At 44.1% G+C, this 25,746-nt stretch overlaps 1 protein-coding gene across 9 annotated transcripts in view; it reads right to left on the reverse strand.

Moving 5' to 3' along the window:
- The window catches only part of MAP4K4 (mitogen-activated protein kinase kinase kinase kinase 4), a 165,017-nt gene that overhangs the window by 77,717 nt on the left and 61,554 nt on the right, over nt 1-25,746 (reverse strand). For all 9 annotated transcript variants that reach the window (XM_062606931.1, XM_062606927.1, XM_062606929.1 and 6 more), the window contains exon 3: nt 11,701-11,757. In XM_062606931.1, coding sequence (XP_062462915.1) covers nt 11,701-11,757 — 57 coding nt within the window. The remainder of the gene's footprint in view (nt 1-11,700; nt 11,758-25,746) is intronic.

The following is a 25,746-nucleotide window of genomic DNA, read 5'->3' on the forward strand; positions in this document are numbered from 1 at the left end:
TCTACTTTGGCTACCTGGATTAGCCCACTCAAAGCTCGTTTTCTTTAGCCATTCACTAGCCAAAGCACTATTAAACTCATAATTAACACGGTTCTTTGCCTGCAAATATAAAGCAAGGTCCAAAAAGTGGTTCACCTAAGCCAGTCTCCCACGGGTCACCAGATCAGGCTTCCTCAGCATAGGTTTTTTTGTACACACCACTAGAACTGAGCTTGCCACCCAGCAATTCTTTGCTCTGACATTATCCTGAAGGCTGGAATTCAGAATCACAACAAATGTTATGGAAATGGTCCAAAGCGAAGTAATTTCTGAGGCAAGCAAGTGGACTAAAAATAGTCTGTTGCACAGTGGAAAGAATCAGAAGGTGGGGGAATCCCTGCAGAAGACTTTTACACTCCATACTTTATTCCTAAATCCACAGGTGTGGAGCACTACAAACACTCCCTGAGCACCCAGGCTGTCAGAAATGCATCACAGCTGGCTTCCCTCTCAGACTGACGCTGCAAAGAGATAGCTTTGGGGCTAGTGTTCCCCAGGCAGCATCACAGCTGTAACTCTAAGGAGATGCTCATGCTGCTGTGAGCCAGCTCCCAAGACATTGCCTCTCCCACTCCCTGCCCAGCCTGGCCCCTCTTGCCCAGCCCCTGACTAGCTTTTACTGGGGTGAAAACAACAGAAATCTAATCTGTAATAATATATATATTTATAGATATATTAATAAAAGTGTGTATATACGTACACTATATATATATATATAAATAAATATACACACATACACACTTTATTGCCAGTGGATCTCTCTGAATGATGGAAGCAGATAGACAGTGGTCCTAGGGGAGCTGGGAAAGGGGAGGAAGAGAGGCAGGGTTGCCCCTGAAGTAGCAGCCAGACATCAAATTGGCTTTGCTGTATTGTAAAATCACATCTTGAAGAAGTAAGTAGAAAATGGGGAAAACCCATAGACACCTACGTAATGAGAAAGCACTGCTATCACAACAGGATGCTGTCTGAACATTTACAAATGGAAAATGCAATTGATCCTCCTTTCTTTCATGCCAGGGGAAGAAATCCTTTCCTGAATTTACATGGGTGTTTGTTTGTTTCCATTTGTAAGCCCAGGAAAGAGAATGAGTTTGCATCTTCAAGCTGGTCTATCCATTTTTGCAAGAACGCTGCAAACTCTAACAATTTGTGTTGCAAATGAAGACAAGGTTAGGTATATTTCCCCAAACTCTTTTAATGAGAATTGAGGAGCAGCAGCAATTCTGAAATAGGAACCGACATCACCCTCAGGGCCTCAAATCTGAGTGGAGACTTTGTCTGATGATGCAGCCCCTCTGATCTATAAATCAGTGTACCTCTATCATTTTGTAATTGACTCAAGGCTTTACATTTAAACAAACTGTTGGGAAGGGATATAGTGAGAGAAGGAAATAAAAATTCAGAGTGAAAAACTATCTAATTTATAAATAATGGGTTTGCCTTACAGGCTCAAGGAGAGGAAACACGAATAAATGCTACAGAAAAGGCTGCTGAGGTAAAATACGCAAGAGACAAATAAAATCCTCCCTAATGGTGCTGCCTTTGCATCAGTATTTCCACAGCAGTGACTCACAGCTGCCTGGCCACCCGCAGCCGTGGCTGTGAGGACAGGTTAGTGCTGGGGGGAGCCCAGCAGCCAGCCACAGGGATGCTGCATCTCCCTGCTGCCTCTGGTCTCTTTACTCAATTACATTTCCATTCGGTAGAATATTCCACATTAATAACATGGTTTTCAGGAATTACAGACACTCTCCTTTCTTGATCTTGGATACAGAACTAAGGTGTTTTGCCAGGCCAGTAACAGTTATCTGAAGGTCTGTGGGCTGCTGCATTTACACTAGGATTTCCACTTAGTTCTTACCAGCTCTAGAATGAAACACTAACATCCAGTTCAGTTCATGAAGGAGGAGCTACACTGGAAAATATCCTTGCCCTAGTGAAACACTGCAGAAACACCTCATACACCAAATGACACACAAAAAAAAACCCTGGAAGTTCATTTCTGGAACAGACTCCTCCACTAAACAGAGAGGAACACTTGTAAATACCCCCATGCTGCAGATGTAGGTGCAAAAGAGAGCAAGCTGCTGAACTCTCATCACGTCTTTTGCACCAGTGATGTGCTGGGTAAAGAAACTACTGTTTTACCAGGTGGATGTGAGGCAAAACACACCACCAATGTGCTTTCTCTCCACGCAGGAACAGCAGCTGTTTCTGCTGCTAAACTCACTCGCTTCTCAAAGGCACACCTTCCAGATCCAAACGCTTGAGAAATAAAAGCCTGACACAAAAAAAGTCAGCAGGGAATCATCAGAACAAAAAGACGCCTCCTTGGCTAGACCCCCATTGGTCTAATCATGCTTGAAGCAGGTCTTACTAAGAAGAGACAGCAAGGACAGGAGAGCAAAACTAAAACTTGTACTTTTTATGAAGCACAAACCTTTGCAATTTAATAACAACATCTTTGCACTTTTATTTATCAATAGAAAATGTTCTCTGCCAGCGGGGATACACAAAGCAGAGTCAGTGGCTTTAATCTCTTTTGGATTAAACCTACCTAGAGGAATGTTCACAGGCCCCTTGTCCAAAAGACTTGCAATGCTTCTAGGGTCAGCAGAAAAACAGCATCTTCTGCACTGATCAATTGAACTGCTTTGCACAGCATCTTCAAGGCTCTTTTAACACTTGGCTCAGCAGTGTGCTTCCCATTGCATATTCAAGAGATAGAGCACAGGGGAAGAAGAATACTTTCCTGTTAGGCACAAGGGGAGCGTTTATCATGGTTACAAGTCAGCTTAGAGTACAACGAATTCCCAGGTCCTTCAGCATTAGCCCTTGCTGCCTTTATCTCTAGATTTAGGAGCTAAGCTTTAAGACTGTGCTGTAGCCAACTCCCTACATAATCACTCAAACTGCATCCTGCAAAAGGAGCACTGTCAAGAGACTTAGACCAAACATTTTTTTGTCTCATTAAATGTTGGAGAGTAACACTGCTATTTTACATTTATATCTACACATACACATGTTAAGAAAGAGAAAGACAGAGCTCACACAGGATAATCTCAAATACACAGTACAATTTGTGGGCCGGTAAGCTGAAGAAAGACCCAAAGGGAGACTTTAAGATGCTCAGAAGTAGTTTGCATGTGCTACCCTGCACACATTCCTAGTGCTGCATCACTCACTTGAAAGTCAAGCATCAGAACATCTTCTTTAAAAAAAAACAACCTCAAACATCTACTTCCGCCTCCTGATTTACTGCAGAACAGTGGCCAGCTGACTGATAATGGACAGTGGCTAAGGTCTGCCTACCATTCCCAAAGCAGACACTATAAATTTCAGCCTCTCCCTTCTCCACACAGTCTGCCAGCTTTCACATAACTTGTTGGGACTTTGTATCTTTGGAATTTTTCCTCCCCTCCTCATTAAACTTGGCTGAAGCTGGCCAGCAGATCCAAAAGATATTTGGTGAAAAAGAAGGCAGGACACACATCACTATTGCCAAGACGCCTCATTTCCTTAGGAAGTCAAGATAAAAACGTGGAATGTTGCAGCAAAAACAGGAGGAGCCCACAGGCAGGTGCAGTTTATGAAACTATAGTTAAACACAATCAAGAAAGATTATATTTCAAGCAGATATATCCCTTTTAACATAAACAGAAAACCAATTCTCCTGTCTTTGATCTTAATGCCCAAGCCACATTTTAAAGTGCACTTCTGCAAGACAGCAGTTCATGCTGGGCCAGGGATCTCTTGCTTGCCTATTCACAGGCAGGAGGAACACACCGCAGACAAAAGTTCGGCCTAGATACTTGCTAAAATCAAAGCACAATCCTCTGTCATAATCCTCATTGGTTTTACTCTACCCAAACTGGCAAGAGCACACATGCTCTAGCGCCGTATTGAGAGGGTTGCCTTGTTTCCCTTGAGTAGACAACATGTCTGATTCACCAGGGGTAAATTAAGCTGTGCTGTTTGTCTGACAGAAATGATACAAAACGAGGCCCTGTACTTCTTGCTATTATCTGCACACAAAACATTTCTGCTTCCCATCAGAACTGGAATCTCCTCAGACAGCTCAGACAAACAGAGCTCAGTGGTCGGGAAAGCAACAGTAAATTGCCTGTCTTGAGGCCACCTGCATGAACGCTCCCCTCAGCTCAGAAGATATGCTCCATCACTAGAACTTGCGCAGGCTACTATTGCTCAAATTCGTATCAGTGTAGGTATGACCTGTAGATTAAATATCACAATTGTGAAAGCATCCTCACACTACCCACACTGAGCCTTCACCACTGACAGTATTAGGGTCCAGAATTCCCTAACAAAGACATATGCTAGCAGTCATTCATATACATACGAAATCACATTGTCATTAGTGACTTCATTGTCAATGCTCACTGCAGGTACTAAGCTTATGACTAAAAGAAAACAGGCATAGGATTACAGTTAAATGTATGAATATTGCCCACTTGGACTGATAAACAGTGCCCAAAAGCTGGAATTCAAGCACTTGTCCTACTCATTATATGGATAGTAACAGACGTCAGTAGCTCACCTAGATGACTTATCCTTTCCTTTGAGTGTGTCAATGCAGTTGCACCATCAGACCAAAGCAAAGAAGTTTTTACAGAAAAAGTCCAGACTTGTCCAAAGAGCTCAAGGCTTGCAGGGAAATCTTCTTAATACACAATCCTGCCCTCTCACTAATGGAAGTCAGCTGCAGCCTACACAGCCTCCTAGTTTCCATTATGTTCCAGTACTAAACATGTGCTCTCACAAAGTGATGAGCAGTAACAGATTCCAGTGCCAGAGCTGCGCAGTATAACCTGAGCATCATCTGTTGTGCTACAGCATTGCTATCTGGTTCTCTGACAGCCAGGTAGGCAAAATTTTAAGGCTGTCTCCTTAAAACAAGGAGATACTTCTGCACTCCAAACTACAGTAAAGTTCCCTTTATGTGGCCATAAATTCAGTTTGAGTAATCTAAACTACATTATAACTTGCAGAGCATTGGCAAAGCATTTTTTCTGCTAGACAGGACAAAAACCTTGCACGTCAGACCTGGCATAACCACACAGATGAGGAGAAGGCAGAGGCAACACAGCTTTCTTTGCACTTTCATAACACAATGATCCATGATCAAGCTTGAGTATGAAGCCATCTCCTGGCCTCAGCTAAAAAGCCATACAACAGGAGTTGTGCTAAAAAAGCACCATGAAGCTGCCACAGCCAAAGCTCTTCTGCTGTTGACAGGTAATAGATGCTGGTGTGGTAGCAATGATGCACTCACGGATCTTAAAGGCAAAAGGAAAACATTTGTTTCTCCTAGCCTTGAAACACTCAGGTTCCAAAACAGGCATGTTAAAATGTATAGAGCAGTATACCTGCAAGGACAACTGACAATAGGCAGTGCATGCAATGCAGTCAGTCTTCCACTTGGGTAAAAATCTTGCACTGAGAAGAAACTGTATGATAAAAAAAAGCAAATATAGAAACAAGCAGGTATTTTTCTTTTCCCATAGCCATTTTTTTCCCACCAACCACAGCATCAGTGTGAAGTTGCTCTTCACTGGGACTCAGTAATGCAGAGCCTTGGTGCTCGGCACCAGCTCTCTCCAGTCAATCCATGTTGTGTATCATATCCCAAGCTGCTGTGCTTGGTAATAACCACAGTGTTCTGCCCTGACTCAAACTGCATGCAGAGCTCCCTAGTCAACCTCCCTCTTGCAGCTGCATTAAACCTGACATCCTCCCCTTCCCAAATAAGCTCTTCCACTGGTAGTCTTGCTAACCACCCCAGGACTCGGATGAAGAGAGTGGAAGTCTGCTCTTTACCCAAACTGGTGCTAGCACTGCTCCAGGAAAGTTTACTGTATCACATCCAAAAACCGTAGATCAGACTCAAGCTGGGTGTTAGATGTATTTGCCTTGCTGTGAGATAAAGTATGACTGTAAGGACAAAAGGCTCCCCAGAGTTAAATGTCACTCTGCTCTGTCAGGACTATGAGCAGTAAGGCTAAGCACTGCCCTGCCACCCAAGGACATGGATGTTGTGACATGTCTGATGCCATGAGCTCCCCCCGCTGTGCAGAGCCCTCACCATGAAGATGGACTGGACCCGTTCTGCCCAACCCAGGCAGCGTGGACCTGATGTGAATGCAGGAGAGCCTGGTTCCAAAAGGACATCAGCCAGCACCACAGGGCTGAGCCTCCCTCCATCAGGGTCATGATAATGCATGGGAAGAACCGTGCCAAGTTCCTGGGCAAGGGCATGCAGCAGAAGTACTAGTGGGAGCTCAAATTAAGAGGGGAAACAGTCAATTATACAAATGCTCTGCAACTCAAAAAAGGCTGCCCCGCTGGCTGCTAGACTCCTGTAGCTCTTTTTGACCTCCCAAACCAGATGTTACAGCTTAAGGGACCACTCTGCCCAGCTCTGTTTTCCTCTGAACTGCAACAAGCAAGCAGGGTGCCAGTACTCCCCATGGGAACAATCTGGATTTTTAGTACCCTGATCCATTCTCCCCAATTCATATCAAGAGGAAAGGATATGGCAAGGGCTTTTGGTATTCTACTGGCTTCAGGTTTGTTTTGGCTAGCTTTGCAATAAGCACAGGCATGGGCTGCTGTATAAGTACTTTATCAGGTAGCTGCACTAAGCCAGGTAAAGCAGTACATTCATGTCTCCACAATAGAGGGCCAGCCCATATTCAGTTTCTCTGGACTGGCTTAACCCAGTTCTGTTATACAGTGCTGTGAGGATCTGCATTTCCCAGTCTTTTCACATGAAGCATCAACTTCTTAATGTTTTCATTAAGATCAAAATATACAAGACTGTCTCCAGGTTCTCATGGTAAATAAATATAAATATACATATGCATATACATATAAACAAATGTTATGGTAAACTTTTGGTAGTTATCATTTTTGTTTTCCCCTCATTTTGTCTGCCTGCATGTGTGGGAACACACACATTTTTATTTATCTGCAGTCTTTCTGCAGATTGGTATTGGATATGTTACAGACTATGGATAGATCATCCACATGATCGCAGTTTATAACACCACGCAGGCCATAAGATACAGACTCATAAGAATCAAAGTGACTTGCCTACTGCAACAGAAAAAAAAAGCAGTCAGCAGAGTCGGGAAGACAGCAATGAATAATTCGGGTAACCTTTCCTGTCTAGGTATGGGAGATGTGCCACGTTTCTCTGCAGGCCTGGAGGTTTTGGTTCGGGGTTGTTAATTTTTGTGCAGAGCACATACAGAAAGGGCAAGACAGGCAAGCACTAAAAGCTTGTCTGTCTTTCATAAATCAGCAGGATACGGTATCCAGTTGTTTACTTAGCATAATTTTACACAGACTAGACTGGACAAGTCATGAAACACTGGGCACAAGAGCTGAGAAATGCTGCTATTAAAAAAGGCATGTGGAAAACTTTCCCAAGGGATGCCAAGCGTGTGTGTGGGAAGAGGTAGGAGGAAGAAGCAGCAGCGTCAGGGGTTATAACGAACAGAAAAGAAGAGGTTGTGTTTTTCCCCCAAAATCAGTTACTAAACCTTTCAAAGAAAAAAGCATCGCTGGAAGGGAAACACAGGAGTGACACTGGAAACCAACTGTGCACCTGCACAGAAAGCCTCCAAAAGAGTTAAGCAGAGTCGAGCCGCCTGTTTAGGGTGTAATGCAAGTTAACAGCTTAGATGCAGTCAGATTTGCCAAGTAAGCTTTGCTAAGGTTTTAAATGTTATTTATTTCACAAGAAAATGGATTCTTCTAACTAAACAGTGACTGCCAAATCTCGCAGTGTACTTGCGTTGCATCTGATAACATCGGTCACGGCCCAGCTGGTGTGCTACAGGGCTGCACACCAGTAGACCGCAAGGACCTCATGGGCAAGCGAGTGGAAGGGGTCAACACAGACTGAACACCGCCTTCTCCAAAAGAATGCCCCAAAAGGAACAGAGACAGTAAAAGGATTAAAGACAGACGACAGCAATCTCTCAAATGATGCCTCCCTCCATAACATGCATGCAGCCTGAGCTTTGCCCTACATATATGCACATCTCAGAGAATAATTTCTGAAGCATGTATACACTGATAGTTCATATTGTTCCCCTTTTACGGTCATTGGGCTCATTCCAACAGCAGAATAGCTTTCAAATCGATGAGGACTCGTGGGGGTTTTATTTGTTCTACGCTCCAGTGAAATTTTTTTTCACCCCACATGCTCTCCAGCTTCACCCTCAGAAAGTGAAAATAGGACCTACATATGCACCATTCTGTAGGAAGACTTACAGATCTTTAGATCTTACAGATCCTTTAGTGCCTCTGCTTTAGTGCTGCAGATGTAAAGATCTATAAAGATCCACACAATCTTCTAAGCCTTTTCTTAATTTGTTTAGAGAGGAGGAAAGTGGAAGAGACAGGAAAGTTTTATGCACATCAACACCCCCCTAACGTTTCAGGCAGCAGTACTAACTAGTCATAATATATTCAAAGATCAAGCTGATATCTTCAGCCCACCTCTTCTTTTCTCATCCTTACCACCATTCTTTTCAAAATTAAAATCTGAAGAGAAAACCACAAGAAAAGCTGGGAAGGATGAACAGCATTTCCACAGCACCATGTAAGTTACAGAGCTGTGATGTTTCTTCCAATGTCTCTAGTCGGAGGTTATACCACCTTGTTTTCTTCATGCCAACCAAAACTTTTTCAGGAAAGCCATCACTCTGATTTTGACATCCCTCCCATGCGGGTGATCAAAGCTGTACAGCCCAGAACTGATGTAACCTCGCTGATCCTGAGCAATGTGTGAATTGCAGAACTGGGGCTTTGAAAGCTGAAAATTTGGGGTGTGCCCACAAAGCGTGCCAACACATTAAGCTTGCTAATTTGTCAAGTGTTTGGCAAAGCAAGTACTAGATCAGAGGTATCCCAGAAGAAAATCTTGGATCTGTTCTCAATGCAGGTTAGACAAAACAATCTGATAACCTTCCATGGAACTGCCTGTATTTAAGCAGAAAGGCATTAACACTGCCAGTGACACATGCACAGAGGCAAAAATCACCTAGAGGTTCCATAGATGCTCAACAGAAAACAAAAAAAAACCAAAACAAACAAACAAACAAAAAAAAAAAATCACAATTTCAGTTTTATAGAAGTTTCCACTGAAGCATCTTTCCCCATGGACACAGATACAGTGTTATCACTGGCCTACAAGAGCAGTTCACCTAATTGTAGCTCCTGAAGCAGGTGGAGAAAGTATATCTGAGGCTGTGGTCCCTTAAGCATTTCTTTCAGGGCAGTGCTGACAGTGGCAGTCACTGCCCTTTCTGTCCCACATGCTCTCTCTACCATCCATAAGCCTCCATCTCCAGGATGGAGATGCGCAGTCTGGCAGCAAAAGGAGGTCTTCATGACACCATCCCTTGAGGAACTGATGATGAAACTTCATGACATGGACATCTCTGTCAGCAATGTCAATCTGAGCTACTGCCCCTTCTCTACCATGCCTGGCAACAGCTCTTTTCCAGTCTCACACCACCTTCTTCATAGCGACAGCACAACTGTTTGCAATGTCATGTGCTAGATCAGCAAACCAATGCAGGTTATAAATAACCAGTGGAAAAAGAAGAGCGAGGGTATTTTAAACAAGGAACCAGCAAGAAAGAGTGGACAGGAATATCCTATGGCCACATCTGCCACTGAGAAAATAGTACATGCAATGGTATCACTCATGCTTGGTGTTAGGAACAGTATCATCCGTGCCTGGTGTTAAAAACTGGAGCTGACTTTACATGACTTGGGAGAATTTACACCACATTTTTAGCCTCCGCAGGCTCACTGCTTAGAAGCAAAAACACATGAGCTCCACTGGTAGGAACGACAACACTTTCAAGCTGCATGCGGCTAACATCTCCAAACTCCTCCCTCTGATTGCCCTTTAGCCCCTGAAAAAGCATGAGCTTCTGAGATGAAAGTCAGACAATGCCAATATACAACTGGCTTTTCAAAAACAGCCAAAAATTAAGAGTTTCAAAACATAAGCCATCTCCCACAACATGAGCTCAGCCATACTACAGACAGCATTTTTCAATTGTTTTCCTTTGGCTGTGCAACCTCTCCATTACAACTGTTTGTGATTAAGATAAGCTATTAAAAACAGAGGGAGTGTACAGTACAGCCAATCTTATGGAAGAAGCCTTCGCTGTGCACCGTCCAGCAAGCTGCCCTGTGTAAAACCACTGCACAAATGGAAACATTTGCTGTGCAGTGAACATTCACTGTGTGTCAACACACCTTCATTCTTCTCTGGTTTGCCTGCTTGTTAACTGCAGCAAAAGAACACTGCCTCCTCATGAAGACAGCCATGAAAATCTCCAGCTGAAAACTGATTTTTATCAGGTCATCTTACAAAGCAAGAATGTCTAGCTCTTGGCAGACACAATAGCTTAAGTTAGAGAGGGGCAGTCACACTGCCCATCGATCACAAGCAGATTCAGAGATACGACTTAAGTCCTACCAGTTGACCTAACCCTGCCTTCTTGTTTCCTTACCTGTTTAGCCAGTACTCCCCAGGCACTCACCTAGGAGCTTGTGTCCTTCTGCAGCCATTTTTACTTGCTGGCACCTATGCACACACCGAACTATAACACACATTTTGCATCAAAACCCTTGTAGCAGTTTTGCTTAATATAATGAGCTTTCCAAAGCCCTCCTGCCCTGGACAATGCACATGCATTAACATAATTTTTCCCCTAATACCTATAAAAGATTGAAGAGTTCAGAAAAATAAGACGCTTGGTTTGAAGAGGCACAACCTCTCTTCAGAAGTGTGGTATCAGTCAAGCGTTGCAGATATCACACAGGAGGATCCCATTTGATTTTAAATCTGAAGCTGTTGTTAATTTGTGGATGTAACTCCAGAAAACACGAATGGAATCAACAGGGGAAAACCCATGCTTTTCCTGATCTGTTTTGAAGACATAATTTAAACTGATTGCTTTTTGAACAGCATAAACTGCAAGACATCTAAGGATTCAAGTATAGGCATATATTTTTTATTTCTTTGGCTGGGTTAATTTCCCGTCTTTCCCATCTAAAGCTCCACAGTAAATCCCCCAGGTCAGTTACAACTACTACTTTACACTGCTGAATTCTGCCAGCAATCTGCTCATCATTCCTGCAGATGTTTCTGCTTTCAGACTTCTTGGAACTTCATTGGACCCACTCCTATGAATAAATATATACCCTTTGTAGGCTGCAAATGTAGCAGTGAAACTACCGTCCCCTAAGTCAAGCAGCCTCCTCACCTTTTTTGGTACAAGCAAGACGCTACATTAAAGAGAAAAAGGTAGGAAGCGGGGAATCTGACTTTTTTCCCCTCTTCTGAGAAGTGTCTGTAAAGGGAGTGCTATGTCTGCTCGTATGTCCTGGGAGCAGCCAAAGCAATCTGTGAAGAAGACCAGAGGGCCCTGAACAGACATCTCATAAAGGGCAGATAGGCTGGAGAGGTTAGGTCCGGCAAACAGAAAGCAAACATCCATGTGCAAGGACTATGCCCTTCAAAATAAATACGAGGTAAGCCATATACCATCTCTTATTATTAAATTTTACCCATATTGTTAATAAAGTAATTGTTATTCTGCTCACCTCTGTAACGTCCATGACTTTGATGGCTGCCAGCTGACCTGTCTTGACATGTCGACCCTGAATAAGAGAGAGAAAAGTCAGTGCCAGCATCTCACCCATCCCTTCAGCATGCACAGAGCAAAACATTCAGACAACAGGTCCAGACACTGTTTTTTCCCCAGCTGCACTGGACCCTCCTGATATTTCATATGAAAAACAACACTCTGGAAGGATTAAAAAAAGTTTTTTTTTAAATGTTCTTATACAAATCTTAGAACCCATTTCTTTGTCTCCACATTAAAAGGATGATTACCAAGATTAAGTGCAGACAGATTACATTCACAGCTTCCCTTCTGTTTACTTTAGCAAAGCTCATACTCGGTAATGATAGTTTATTAACATGCTAGAATAGTTAAACTCGCCATATTGCATGCTTTATTTCCATGCACCAGCACCTAGTACCTGGGTGACATATTACTAGGTAAATTCAAGCATGCTTAGGGGGTTGCAAAAAGGACATTTCTCTTTGTTTTGGTCTTCACCAATGAAAGAAAGTGAGTTTTCTTCAAGTGATGCATCAGACCTGCAACAGCTCTCTTCGCCTGTCTCACAATAGCTAGACAAGAACAAGACGTTGTCTCCCTTCAGCTACGCCACCATAAGGGTATGGTTTCTCAGTACAGCTGGAGCTGAATTAATAGATCCCAGCTCCTGCAGCAGGGAGCTCCAACCCTTCCTTCCCCTGCCTCCCTCCAGCCTCCTGTCACATATTTCTCCTGGGAGCACTGAGCTCCTTCTGGCACTCATCAGATCATATGATAAGCTGATTGAGATCACTGAAATGGTAGAAAGTTAACACAGAAAAAGCAAACTGCAGGGTGGGGCAGGGGACTGCAGATCAGGAAATTAAACTGGTTTGCTCTGCAGTCAGAGCAGAGCCAGAGCTGGCAGGAGGCGGACTGCACGGCTGGGAGGCAAGCAGCACCACGGGCCCCTCCAGCTCCAGCCATGGTTGGGCTCTAACTGGCCTCAGCTGACTCTGACAAAACCCCTTCTTTCTCCTGTATATTTTTACACAAGGTGGGGCCGTACCAATTAGCTGTGCTGTATTTTTATTCCAAACGCGCACTCAGAAACGGCCCTAGGATTGGTGTTACCCAGCTCTCCACGTAACACCCAGCAGGCTGCCCTGAGACTTCCAGACAAACAGCCTGGTCTCGCAACACCATCGTCCTCAAAGGCTCCTGCCTGAATCAGTCATGCTTGACAGGAAGAGGTGTGCCCACTACACTTCTTCACTTTTATCACAACTTATGATAAAAAACCACAACAAAACACTGCATTAAAGTCACAGTTCCTTTACCTTTCCTCTGACCAATTTTTAAGTTTCCTAGGCGGAAACAGCATCCAGTATAGCTGATGGACAGCAACAGTATATTTTTTTCTTGGACTGAATGCTTTATCTCTTTACAGATTCTTTCAAGACTGGCACCCCAGAACTGAAGCACCCCAAACCACCAGCCTCTTTGGAGAAATCCTGACCTCTCCACAAAGCCAATGGCCAGGCATACTGCTGGTGCAGTAGAAAGGATGGAATACTGCAGAATTCACAGCCTCCGCTTTCTTTCACAACTCTCATTGCGCTTCTCTCTCCCCTTATTAACCAATCCACATGCTTTCTATAAATAAATCACTGTACTCAGGCTTCTGCCGGCTCTGTAAACTCCCTTTATTGCATGCATTTCTTTTTACAGCTTGATCTCAAGCTGGTTTCGATTCTAAAACAAAGTTAGGGTCGTAACATGTGCAGTAGCCAAGACTGACCTCACCTTGACCTTACTACTTCTTGAACCAAAGCCTTTCAGCAAGCCCAGGAGAGATGCAACTCCAATTTCCCACCCTGGATCTCTGCCTAATGACAAAAGCCTGTGGTCTTCTCCTCAGGATTTAACATCCCACCAAGGGAAGAGAGGGAAATGTTTTACACTGAGGTGGAAGAACGCCTTCTCTCAGCACTGCTCCTATTTTCCACAGCCCCGTGGAAGGAACTAAAAGGCCCAAGGAGATGGGGAAGCACAGTCTGAGGTACAAGAGGAATATGCTAAAGATAAGAGAAGAACAAGGACCTCTCAGAGGATAAAAACTCACAACACTGATGAGGAAGAACACTGAGGAAGAAGAAACATTTAAAAAAAAACAGTGAAATATGGTTCACCATTAATTCTGCAGCAAAGCGGGGGCGCCAAAACAGTGATAGAACATACGCCTATCAGAGAAAGGGACACAGAGAACGAAGCAGCAAGACATCCACAGGATGCCACATATCTTATGGAAAGTTTGCTCTATTTGTCTTTTTAAATCTACAAACTACTGGTGGGCTTGTTATTTCCAGAGAGAAGCCTCAAGCTTTCCAGGGCTCAGCTTCACAGCTATTCTCAAGACTATGTTCCTCCCTGTGAGACTGGCCCACTCAGGATGACTAACATGCACCAGCCCAGCCATCCTTCCCCTGCAGCTTTACAAGATCCTGCTGGTGCCTCCACTAGACCCTACGAAAACCTGGGCCATGACAGCTACAGCACAGCGCAGCGATTGCTCATGTTTCACTTTGCTGTTTCTGCAGCAGGGATGGGAAAAGGTTCTCCATAAGCCTCCTAAGGGACTGGAAAGAAAGGGAACTGCAGACTGTGGGAAGTGTGGGCTGCTCAGTATCCCAGGCCAAATTTAAACCCCAGTCATTTCAGAATATTCTTTAAAATTACTCCAAATACCCTTTTCATAATGTATGGAGCATTCATACTCTAAGCATCTACAACACATATGTGGGGGGTTGCATGACATTCATTTATATGAGAGAAGTAAGAGGACATTTTGAAACCACATTCTTTTCATTAAAAATGTTTTTAGAGGGAAGGAGAAAGCAAACATCACAAGCACAACATATAAGCATGAGCAGAGACTTTGTTTGTTTATCTGCTTAACAGCTCAAGAACAGACTTGTCAAACTATTAGCATGCTGCTATAATTTTGCTTGCAACATGAAATGGCTAAGCATTCCCATTTCGGAAACTGATCTTCAGATTTTCATAGCCAGCTTTTGCCTTGGAAAAATCTGCCTGCATTAAGAACAATAACAAAATCACAAAGTGGTTGAATGCGACAAAGGAACTACAGGAGTTGTAGATAGGAGAAACCCTCCAAATTCAGCCTCCTGGGATAAAAATTTATTGAAGTCTAACTCCCAGGACACTTCATAAATGTGGTAACCATTAAGGCCTCATCCAAACACCATCTCAGCAACACCACTGGCTAACGCTGCAGCAGGACAGCATTTTTCTTGCAGAATGAAGCCTTTGCTTTAGCACTGTCTGGAGTTGTGGCCCCTTGGGGTGTCCCGGGCTCACTTATCCCCAGGGCACAGCAGAGATTCTTGAAGCTGTGTTTCTGGCATATCTGAACAATGTCACCACCAGACTGCAAACCACGACCCATGCTAACTGAAAACAGCAGCTTCTTAAAATACTGCTAGATACCAAATACCAGAGGCTGGGGATCACAGGGTAAGTGTCCCCTGGCCAGAAAGTTAAATGTGGATATGAAATATTCAATGAAGTTGAGAGCAACCTAGATGCATCTTGTTAAGCATAAGATGACTGCTTCCAGAGCAAATGGCCTGAGGAGGCTGCAGAGGTTGTGCTGCATAGTAACAGCAACAAGTAGTAAAGGTTATGTCATCCAGAGAGCGAGAGTCTGCCCTTTACCAAGTCTCAGGGTAGGAGCCACAACAAACTATTGCTACTGTCACCTAAGCCTGGCTCACACCACCATGAAAAAGAGGCCACCAACACATTCCCTTCATTTAGACCACGTTAAGATTCTATCAATCAAGATTTCCAAACTACTTGTAGTTTCTTTTGCATCCTCCCTGCTTTTCTTTCCCTCTTTTCGTTAATCTATTCATATTAAAGCACTTGATAATCTCCTAAGGAAGCAACATAAGAATATTTAAGACTGCTATTGCAACATTCTATTTTTAAATAGCCTGTTGAGGTGAGCATGTCAACATATTTGAGCCCGCTGACCCCAAACCTTGTCCTGTTTCTTCTCATGAGGATGACAGAAAGTTTACGTACATATGGAGCGGTTTAAAATACAGCTATTCTCATCAACACAGCAACACTGCAGCATTTCACTGGATCTTAAACTGAATGCACTACTTAAGCATATTCCCAGTCATGTCTGATAGCAATACGCTGTTTATTTCTCATCTCAGTGGGCTTTAAGCATGTTGAAAAGCAGAGGGACAAGGGGAATCCTTGGTAGACTGCCAAGATCTGCAGAACATTATAGATTTCAAACCTACCCACACTCTCCAATTCAGTTAATACACCTACTTCTTGCCTCTTTCTTTCTCTGCACACGTTATTACTGTAAAATTTTTGCTTTGGAAAGGTTCAAAAGCAAGCAGTGTTATGTGCTGTTTTTCACAGTGGTTTTTTTCCCCTTAAGATGCCTTAATGTTATCAAAGAACTATGCAAATTAAGTGCAAAAGAAATCCTATCAGCTCATTTACCTCCTACCCCCCTGATTACCCAAGATACGTATTCCACAGTAATGTAGTTCTCCTACCGGCACAGTTTCCGGCCTGTGTATTAACGTGCCTTCTGGGGGACTGTTCCTGGAAGCTTGCTCTCCAGCTAAATGCCATGGAAGCAGAACATGGGGCAACATCACACATTAAGGAGGGAAGGCAGCCTGTATGACTCATGGACTTGCAAGCTTGGATTACCCTGTGCACTGTACACAATTAAGTCTTTGGAAAAATACTCCAACCTCCTAAAATCCTATGCTGACAGTTGTGGAAGGAAGAGCAACTAAGTTGAAAAAATAATCTACAAAGTCACATTTCAGTTTCTACAACATACAAAGAAGCAGCAGGCTACATTTAAACATACTATGGTGTGAAAACTCACCATGGTAACACCACTTAGTAGTGCTGCACAATGCCCTATGCCAAAATTAACTTCTCAGTTTCCATCTTATTTAGTTGACTCTGAACTCTTACCAGCCTAAGGCAATAGGCCATGGAGCAACACTCTGCTATTAAGCTGCACACACCAGTGCAATAAATGATACCTTATTATTCCAATGCATGTTTACCATCAGCTCTTTTCGTCACTCGCCAACACAGAAAGCTGCAGACCAACCAACTCTGCACTGTGAACACTTGGAATCTACAAGACATTTCTTCCAACTCCCCAGAAAGAGTAGGTCTACCCTATGAAAAACAAGGAGTAGTGCTTGTGGAGGAAACAGAACATGCCTTTTTGACAGGCAAAAAGAAGGAACGGCACGAAGTGAGAGCAACCTCCCCAGTTAAAAACAAATAACAAAATATAAAATTTGTATTTTAGACATTTTCACCTAGTTGCATTTGTAGCCAAAATAATGCTGCTCCCACTGATACAGCATTCTGTAAGCTAAACCATAGGCTCCAGCGATGGAGATAAATTTGTAAAAAGAGGGATAATGTTCATCTGGCATGGAAGCTCCTTCTAGAATAAAAATCAGCAAAAAAACCTCAAAACAAAAGCCTAGCAAATCACCACAGAAACACGAGAAGAAAAAAAGGTCAACATTAATGTTCTTTCTTCCTGTTAGGTGATTTCTAAACCCAAACCAACCAGAAGCTATTGAAGACTCCCACTGTTTAAGACAAAGGACAGGATTCCGTGTTTTCCCTCTGTCTAACTCTTGACATCAAATGCCTGGAAAGCAGAACAGAAAACAACATACTCTCTTATCCTGCTTTAGATATCCACAAGCTCACTAGCTGTCTACTGAAGAAATAATAATGACAATTTATTCATGCATAGTACTGCATTCTGTGAAGTATGAAAGACGCAGTTATTATCACTCCTGTACTTCCAGGGACAGAGTGAAAAGATGTTACCCGCTAGTAAGGACAAAGAGTTCCATGCACTGATTTTTTTACTTCAATTGCTAGTTTTGTGGTAGCCTTCCCACTCCGAAAGATGCTGGATATACATTATCAGAGGCATTTCCTTCTCTCAAAGAGCTCATTGCCTAAATAGGAAAAAGGAAAGGAAGAGAAAAAAAAAAAGAAAAAAAGAAAAGGATGGTGGGGAAAACCATGGCAGAAAGCCACAATGTAAGTTTCCCAGGATCACAACAGGTCAATGGCAGAACAAGAGTGAGGAGGCATATCTGCCGCCAACTCCCAGCACCCTGACCAGCAGTCCACCTCACCCCACCAATTAACAGATGTTTTTGCCTAACAGGAGAGGACAGGAAGAGAACTGCAATGGCACACAGCTCTGCCCCTCCATCAGACACCCTAGCCATCACCTGGCTGCTGCATCAAGCTTTGTTGCTCTGCAAGCAGCCACCAAGAGCTTCCTGCCCCAGATTCAGTGCTGCTTCTACAAGGACACTCAAGCTAACCAGCTTGAGTCCCCAGCCTGGAAAACACCCTCTTCAAGACCCATCCTTTCAGCCACCACCAGGCTATGCCCACATTTAGTGCTTTTTACTAAACACATAGTCACTCATTTTCCCTTATAAAAGAGTCCCGACCCTGAGCCCTCTCCAAGCGGAGAAGGGCCTCTAACCTTATTATTGCTTTTTTTCTGCTTTCAAACATACATACAAAATTTAGTTGGGACACTATGGAAAGACACCAAAAAAACCCAAACTAAAACAAAAATAAAAGAATAAAAGCAGAGTAGAGGCACACCTCCCACATGGACACAGTTGGCTCAGACTACATTTGGCTTCCTCTGTACACGTCAGCTAAAATCTGCTGTGTCCAGCTCTCTTTCACATCAGTTCTTCACCCTACCATAATGGCTTTACCAGTCACTAAATCCACCCCTCCTGACACTGATTTGTCTCTCTGGACCTCCTGCAGTGGTCTCTTATGCAGAACCATTTCTTTCTGGCAACTATAAATAAAAACAAGCCAGATGGAGAACATGAAGAGAAGAATTTAGACCAAAATGATTAAACATATACTTGCGGATACAAAATGACTACAGATACAGATGACTTATTACTGTACACCTCAGAAGCCACTTTCATCACCAAATACCCTCTGTCGGATCTCAGCCACCAACTGAAGGAGAGGCAGGTCTGGTTTGGTGGCACAGCCATAGCAAGTCCTGGTATTTATCAGGCTGCAAGGGCCACCAAGCTACCACCACAACCACATAGTGCCACTTCAGATGCTTCTACCTCAGACCAAGTATGGTCCAAACTGACCTGCCATGGATGATAAGGGCTTTGAAACAACACAGGTGCCTCCTTAGCTGGGAGAGACAGCAGATAAAGGGCAGAGTCTCATGATCACTTCACCAGAGTGACATTGAAATAAACCTGGATAAAAGAAGCTCAGTGCTGCTTCTCTTTTGTTTGCTTTTTAAATGAATTCGTACAGACATTTAACTCATCATCCCTGGATGTGCAAATCTGAGCTCTCTGACCGAAAGGAGCAATTTACAGCTTGTGGCCAAGGCCCTTTGCAAACCCAGGCAAGCCTGGACCCATTTCACTCAGGCCACCACCAAGAAGCTGCTGAGAAACCACCTCAGTGTTTTCTGAAAGAGAAGGGGAGTTTTCCCTGGCAAATTTAAGTATTTAAGCATTGGGCATATAGAAGCACCACAAGACATACTTCTCTTTGGGGAAAAGAAAATCAAAACCATAGTTAGTCCCTGCCTCTCCATGCACAAATGCTGTTGTAAGCAGCTTGCACTCTTCTGGAAGACACTGTCAAGAAGTTATATACCACAAGAGAAGGAAAACCAAGCCCACACACACCCTACCAGTCTTGTTGCATTCAATCTACTGCCAAAAAGCACGGCTCTGAAACACAGGCAATATCCACCCCAAGGCAGCAAGGGAACAGTACCCATCACCAGGTGGCATCCAGCAGGTACAGACAGCATGCATTCAGCTACACTGCTTCAAGGAATGGCTACAATAGGTACCATCCCAAAATGTCCACCAGCCTCCCAGAGGGCACCAGGAGGGGTATTAAATAGAAATCAACAACTTCTTTAACTTCAAGTACACTAAACCAACAGGGGAACTAACCTTATTGTAAATGTAAAAGACCTGGTGGGAGGGGAAGGGAAATGGGAGAAAAATTGGTTCCACTGCTTTTATTTCCCTTTTTAATATCTTTTGGGGTTTGCTGTTGTTGATTCAACCCACTGGACAAGGAAGAGCCCAACACACACACAACTGCATTTAGTTGACCCAGTCTCGCCTTTTGTCTAGCTGCACCATGAGACACTAACAAACCTACTGTGTGGGAAGGACCTGAAGCTATCATTGGACTGCTTCACATTAATGAGGGGCAAAGGGAAGGAGAGCTATTTTCATTTGTACACCATTCCACCAGAACAATACAGCCAAGCTGAGCAGGGAAGGCAGGCTGCGCAATGAGTTTTATTTCAACATGGTTAAAATCGAAGATTTCACATCCACAACCTTTAAAAAATTACAGAACATCGGGAGTAAAGAGAAGTTAAGGAAGCGTTAAACATACATTTTATATATGTGTGTGTATATATAAAAATATATAAATTCCAGTCCAACTGTCAGTACTCCTCCAGTGCTACAACACGCAACAAAGAAGGGCTGGAACAGTGTGGTTTATGCCTTTCTGCTTTTCCTGCTGAGGGCAGACACTGACTGACAGCCTCTTTCCTTACAAACATGAGCAGCGCCACTTCCAGCTAGTCACATCATCTCGCCATTATGGACTAGGGAGCTATAATTTACAAGGCAGCAACTGCTGAAATTAAAACGCAACTTCTGGGGCACCAGATATGCTGAGAGGGTGCTACAAGAGGAGGCACTCTTACAAAGAATGGGGACCATGTTTTATACTGTGACCTGTCTGTAAGAGCAAATTAAGAAATACTTTACCAACTTGTTTGCAAGATGCAAAACACACATTTAGCCTGGAGTTGTGTGTATTTCAATTAAACGAGAGCTTGCACCAGGAGACTCTTTCCAGCATTTTTATCTTCTGATACCCTGCCAAGTACATCTGTGATTCCAAAGAAAGAAAAACCCACCTTGTCCTTGAGAAACTGGCACGTGGCCAGCGAGTGATCCGTAAACAGCTTTGTGTCCACACAAAACTATTTTCAAATGCTCAGGCATTATTTTCAGACCTCAAACCATTTCTGCTTCGTCAGCACAGGAGCCTGACTCAGAAATCCAAGCCCATACTAACAACCCTTTCTGTACCAGAGTCGCCAGCAACAAAACCCCAACCTCAGAGGTTGCTGGGCCCTTTGTTTTTTTACTTAGCAGAAAAAGGTCCAAGCTGAACAGTTTCCTCTCAGTTGCTACCTGGGTAGTATTTAAGCTGTGCTCCCAAACCCTGTAGCCAATGTGTTTATTATATGAAAGGGCCACACGACGGAAAAGCCATTATGCAACGTACTCGACTCGCAGGTTAATCCATGGAGAAGGACGGCATTCATTAAGGAAATGGAGCCTGTGCGTTCTCTGATTATTACTTTTTACCGAGCGCTCAAGAACACACCAAGTACCTCGTACAAGCCAGTCAAAACACGTTCACCCGTCTTAAATAACACACCATGGGCCTTCACAGACCTAGCTGTGGCAAACAAAAAAAAGGAAAGAAATTCCTTTGGAGGACCTGTAAAGCAGACCCATGGTGCTGCTGCCATTGCTGCCAGTCCCCACCTGCCCTGCTGTGTGCTCAGTGTACAGATATAATGTAGATTAAGCAAAAGTTATTTTGGTGCAAAGGATCTGTCAGGTATCTTTCTACAGGAAGAGCCATCAGATCAATACCTGGCTACAGGCCTGGTGTCACAGGCAGAATTTTGAGGTTTTGATCATGGGTCAATTTACACAACAACAGGCCTAATGTTAAAGGATCGGGTACACCCACCTCAAAGGGGGGACATGATCGCTAAACAAGAGTTTGCAGGGCTCACAGAAAGAGCTTTAAACTGGATTTGAAGGAGGAAAGGGATAAAAACAGGCTCACTAGAGATAAGCCTGGGGGCACCACACCAATGTTTGAGGGACAATGCACTAACAAGGTCCTTTGGACTGCTGTCTCCATGGAGGTAGGGGATGGAGAGCAATGTGACAGCAAAGACACAAGGGTTATTGATGCATCAGAAACCACGGAAGCACCCGAGAACAGTCACATGGGAATTACAGTTTTCTCGCACCAAATGAAGTACATCTACACCAATGCACACAGCATGGACAACAAACAGGAGGAGCTGGAAGTCATTGCGCAGCTGTGGAAAACTAGGGTGTAGATGCCATCACAGAAACATGGTGGGATAACTTGTACAGCTGGAGTGCTGCAATGGATGGCTATGAACTCTTCAGAAGGGACAGGCAAGGAGGGAGAGACAGTGAGGTAGCCATGTATGGTAGGGACTGTTTTGAGTGTCTAGAGCTTAATGATGGTGATGACAGGGTTGAGTGCTTGTACGTAAGAATCAGAGGGAAGGCCAACAAGACAGACATCATGGTGGGAGTCTGTTACAGACCACCCAACCAGGATGAAGAGGCAGATGAAATATTCCATGAGCAGTTAGGAGAAGTCTCACAACCACTAGCCCTTGTTCTCATGGTGGGACTTCTGGAAATACAACACAGCAGAGGTGAAACAGTCCAGGAGGCTCCTGGAGTGTGTGTGAGATAACTCCCTGAAGCAGCTGGTGTGGGAGCCAACTAGGGGAGGCACCCACTGGACCCGCTGTTTGTGAACTGAGAAGCACTTGTGGGTGATGTGAAGACTGGAGGCATGGAGATCACAAAATGATAAGAGTTCTTAATTCTTGGAGACAAGAGGGTCAGCAGAACTGCTGCTTTGGGCTTCCAGAGGGCAGCTTTTGGCCTGCTGAGGATCCTGGTTGACAGAGTCCTTTGGGAAGCAGTCCTGAAGGGCAGAGGAGTCCAGGCCAGATGGACATTCAAGAAGGAAATCTCGAAGGCACAGGAGCAGGCTGTCACTGTCCCCATGTGCAGAAAGATGAGCCGGTGGGGAAGACTGGCCTGGCTGAACAGAGAGCTTGGGCTGGAACCCAGGGAAAAAGAAGAGAGTTTATGACCTTTGGAAGGAGGGGCATTAAGCTGCTGGAGCAGGTCCAAAGAAAGGCAACAAAGCTGGTGAAGGGCCTAGGGCACAAGCCCTGTGAGGAATGGCTGGGGGAACTGGGGTTGTTCAGTCTGGAGAAGAGAAGGCTCAGGGGGGACCTTATCGCTCTCTACAGCTACCTGAAAGGAGGTTGTAGTGAGGTGGGGGTTGGTCTCTTCCCCCAGGTAACAAGCCATAGAACAAGAGGTAAAGGCCTTGGGGTGCACCATGGGAGGTTTAGGTTGGATATTAGGAAAGATTTCTTCATAGAGAGGGTGAACAGGCTGGATTGAAACAGGCTGCCCAGGGAAGTGGTGGAAAAACTGCTTCTGGAGGTATTTAAAAGACCTGTAGATGTGGCACTTAGGGACATGGTTTAGTGGTGGCAGTGCTAGGTGAATGGTTGGACACAGTGATCTTAAAGGTCTTTTCCAGCCTTAACAATTCGCTTGATTCTATGACCTTAGTCCCCAGTACACACCTTCTGTAACTGTAGGTAGGGTATACACTGTAGACTTTTTTTTTAGGCTTTCTACTAACAACTGCACTTGGGGAAAACAAAACAAAACCCCACACTATTTTCTCATGACACTACACGAAAGTATTATTATCCTGCTTATGATCCAACACCAGTTAGTCCTGCAGACCGCAAGTCACGACTCTGGAGCACAACTGTCATTAGACACAATATAAAAATTGTTAGTTGGAAAGGCCAAGCTTTTGGTTGTAAATCATTCAGCAAACTGGAACAAATAAGACAACTTAGTATGCTCCAGGACTGCAGAAAACGAGCAAGGACCAAAATTCAGCTTTGGAGGACCACTAATAGGTTTTTGTAATCACTTACAGCCAGGCAGCTAATCACAGCATCACCACCCATGAAACCTCCCCAATACTGCACAGCTTCCCAGGCAGCAAAGGGGAAGAAATAAGGGGGTGGTAAAGTGCTTCAACCCCAAACAATCCCCCAGTACAAGCAGCAAGGCATCCCTTTGGCCCTGCAAGCATTATGGCAGCCATGCAGACATGGAGGAAAGAGACAGCAGGGATACGGCACGAGCCTGGGCAGGGTCCTGTCTCACTGAGGGCAGATGCACAACATAAAGGAAGCAGGCAATAGGCCAGCCCTGCCAATGACTACAGCAGGCTGACCATCTCCTGGCCTATCAGCTCATCTGCCCTAAATACAGATATGGAAATGAGAGCCTTGTAAACATTTTGGACTGAAGTCCCAGCGCCTGGCAAACCAAAAAAGCAGTCATTCGGCCCCAGCTCAGGAGTGTCCTACACACCCAAAGTTTCTATCCTCGGCTGGGTGGTTTCCAAAGAGGCAGTTGTGAAAGATCCCACGTATCTGCCCATACTCTGGTGTATCCAAGAACAGACACTGCTGACTGTGAGGGATGCACCCAGCCACATCTGGATGGCAGCACAGCTGGAGCCAGCACACCGCCTCCTGCCGTGTGAGTCTGCAAAATAACTGGTTGCCTCAGTCGCTGTGGCTCAGAGACAGACCCAGGTGGGGAACTACCCAGAAACCCCAGTGAGAGGGAACAGTTTCTGGCCAAGGATTCACAAATGAAAACACCACTTAATCCCACACAGAATTTAAACTTCAAAATTTGTAGTCTGCAAACACAGATATACATAATGCTAAAGCTGTACCCAAATTTAATCCCTTACCATCCCTTTCCACTACTTCCAACCTTACTAAGAGGAGTGGAGAGGGGAGCTGTAAATAAATTTTTAAAGAAGTAGACGCCTTATACCTGTTCTAAGGTATTTTCTCAGTCACACTTTCCTAGGATGTATGCAAACCTATCTACAGAGGAAAGTTTGAGCAACGCTGCCTCAGAAGCTACCTACCACTTACACAAATCACCGTTTGAATCTGGAAAACAGTCACGTTAAACACAATCAGGTACTCTGACCAAACGCTACAGCCATGACCTAAATACATGATGCGGTATGGTGGTGCAGAACAACAGTTCCCAGAATTAAGCAATCTTCCAATTAAGCGTCATGCACTGAAAACAAAATTAAATCAGCTGTGATGCTGCCCTACTACATCTTTCTCTCCACATCAGGGAAAGAAAACAAAATCCTTTCCACCAGTCTGAATGCTGTATCACCAGCAGGACTGGATTTCCAAGATGCTGGGGAGGGGTCTGCATACACCAGCTGTGCCTGTCCCAAATTACAGCACTCTAAGGAGAGCTAAAACAAAGTAATTATTTTTTAAATTGTAATAAAACTGGATTTCTGAAAGTCCCAACACTTTTAAAGTTTGCCTTTTAAATTTACAACCACTTGTCTAATTACTGAAAGAGCAGTACAATTTCTTATAATCATGTGTCTGCACTGAAAACATCAAGATAGTACGCTGGAATTGATTGCTCAATTATACAATGCACAGCTATTGCAACCACTGTCAAAGTAGAATTCATAACAAGTCCAAGGGCTTGTCTTTCAAAACACGAGCAAGAGTAATGCTTAACACTTGATGCAATTTCACTGAACAAATGGATCACCAGGAGAAGCACATGTAAGACAAGATTTAGTGCAACGTGCTGTCAATTATGGGCCATGTTTGAAGACACGCACAAGCACAGATTCGTATTTATGCCAAGTGTGAGGCAGCCCCATCAAATACATGACTGAACTAAGGGCTGGCTATGGCACCACGCTCTAAATCTGATCACTAATAACCACTCCACCACACGTATCACCTACCCTGGGTGACAAAACCCTAACAGAAGTCAGAATCCCATCCCAGCCACCAGCCCAGTAATCAAGGGTTCCTCATCACCCAGGGGAGTTACCCACATTTAGAAACTACAGGACATCAAAGGAAGGACAGTCAAGGGCAGCCACCAAAGTGCAGCCCTAACATTGGCAA

This window comes from Pezoporus occidentalis, unplaced genomic scaffold (genome assembly GCF_034315485.1).
Source record: "Pezoporus occidentalis ecotype Australia unplaced genomic scaffold, CSIRO_AGI_Poc_V1 ctg99, whole genome shotgun sequence".
NCBI classification, from domain to species: Eukaryota; Metazoa; Chordata; class Aves; order Psittaciformes; family Psittacidae; genus Pezoporus; species Pezoporus occidentalis.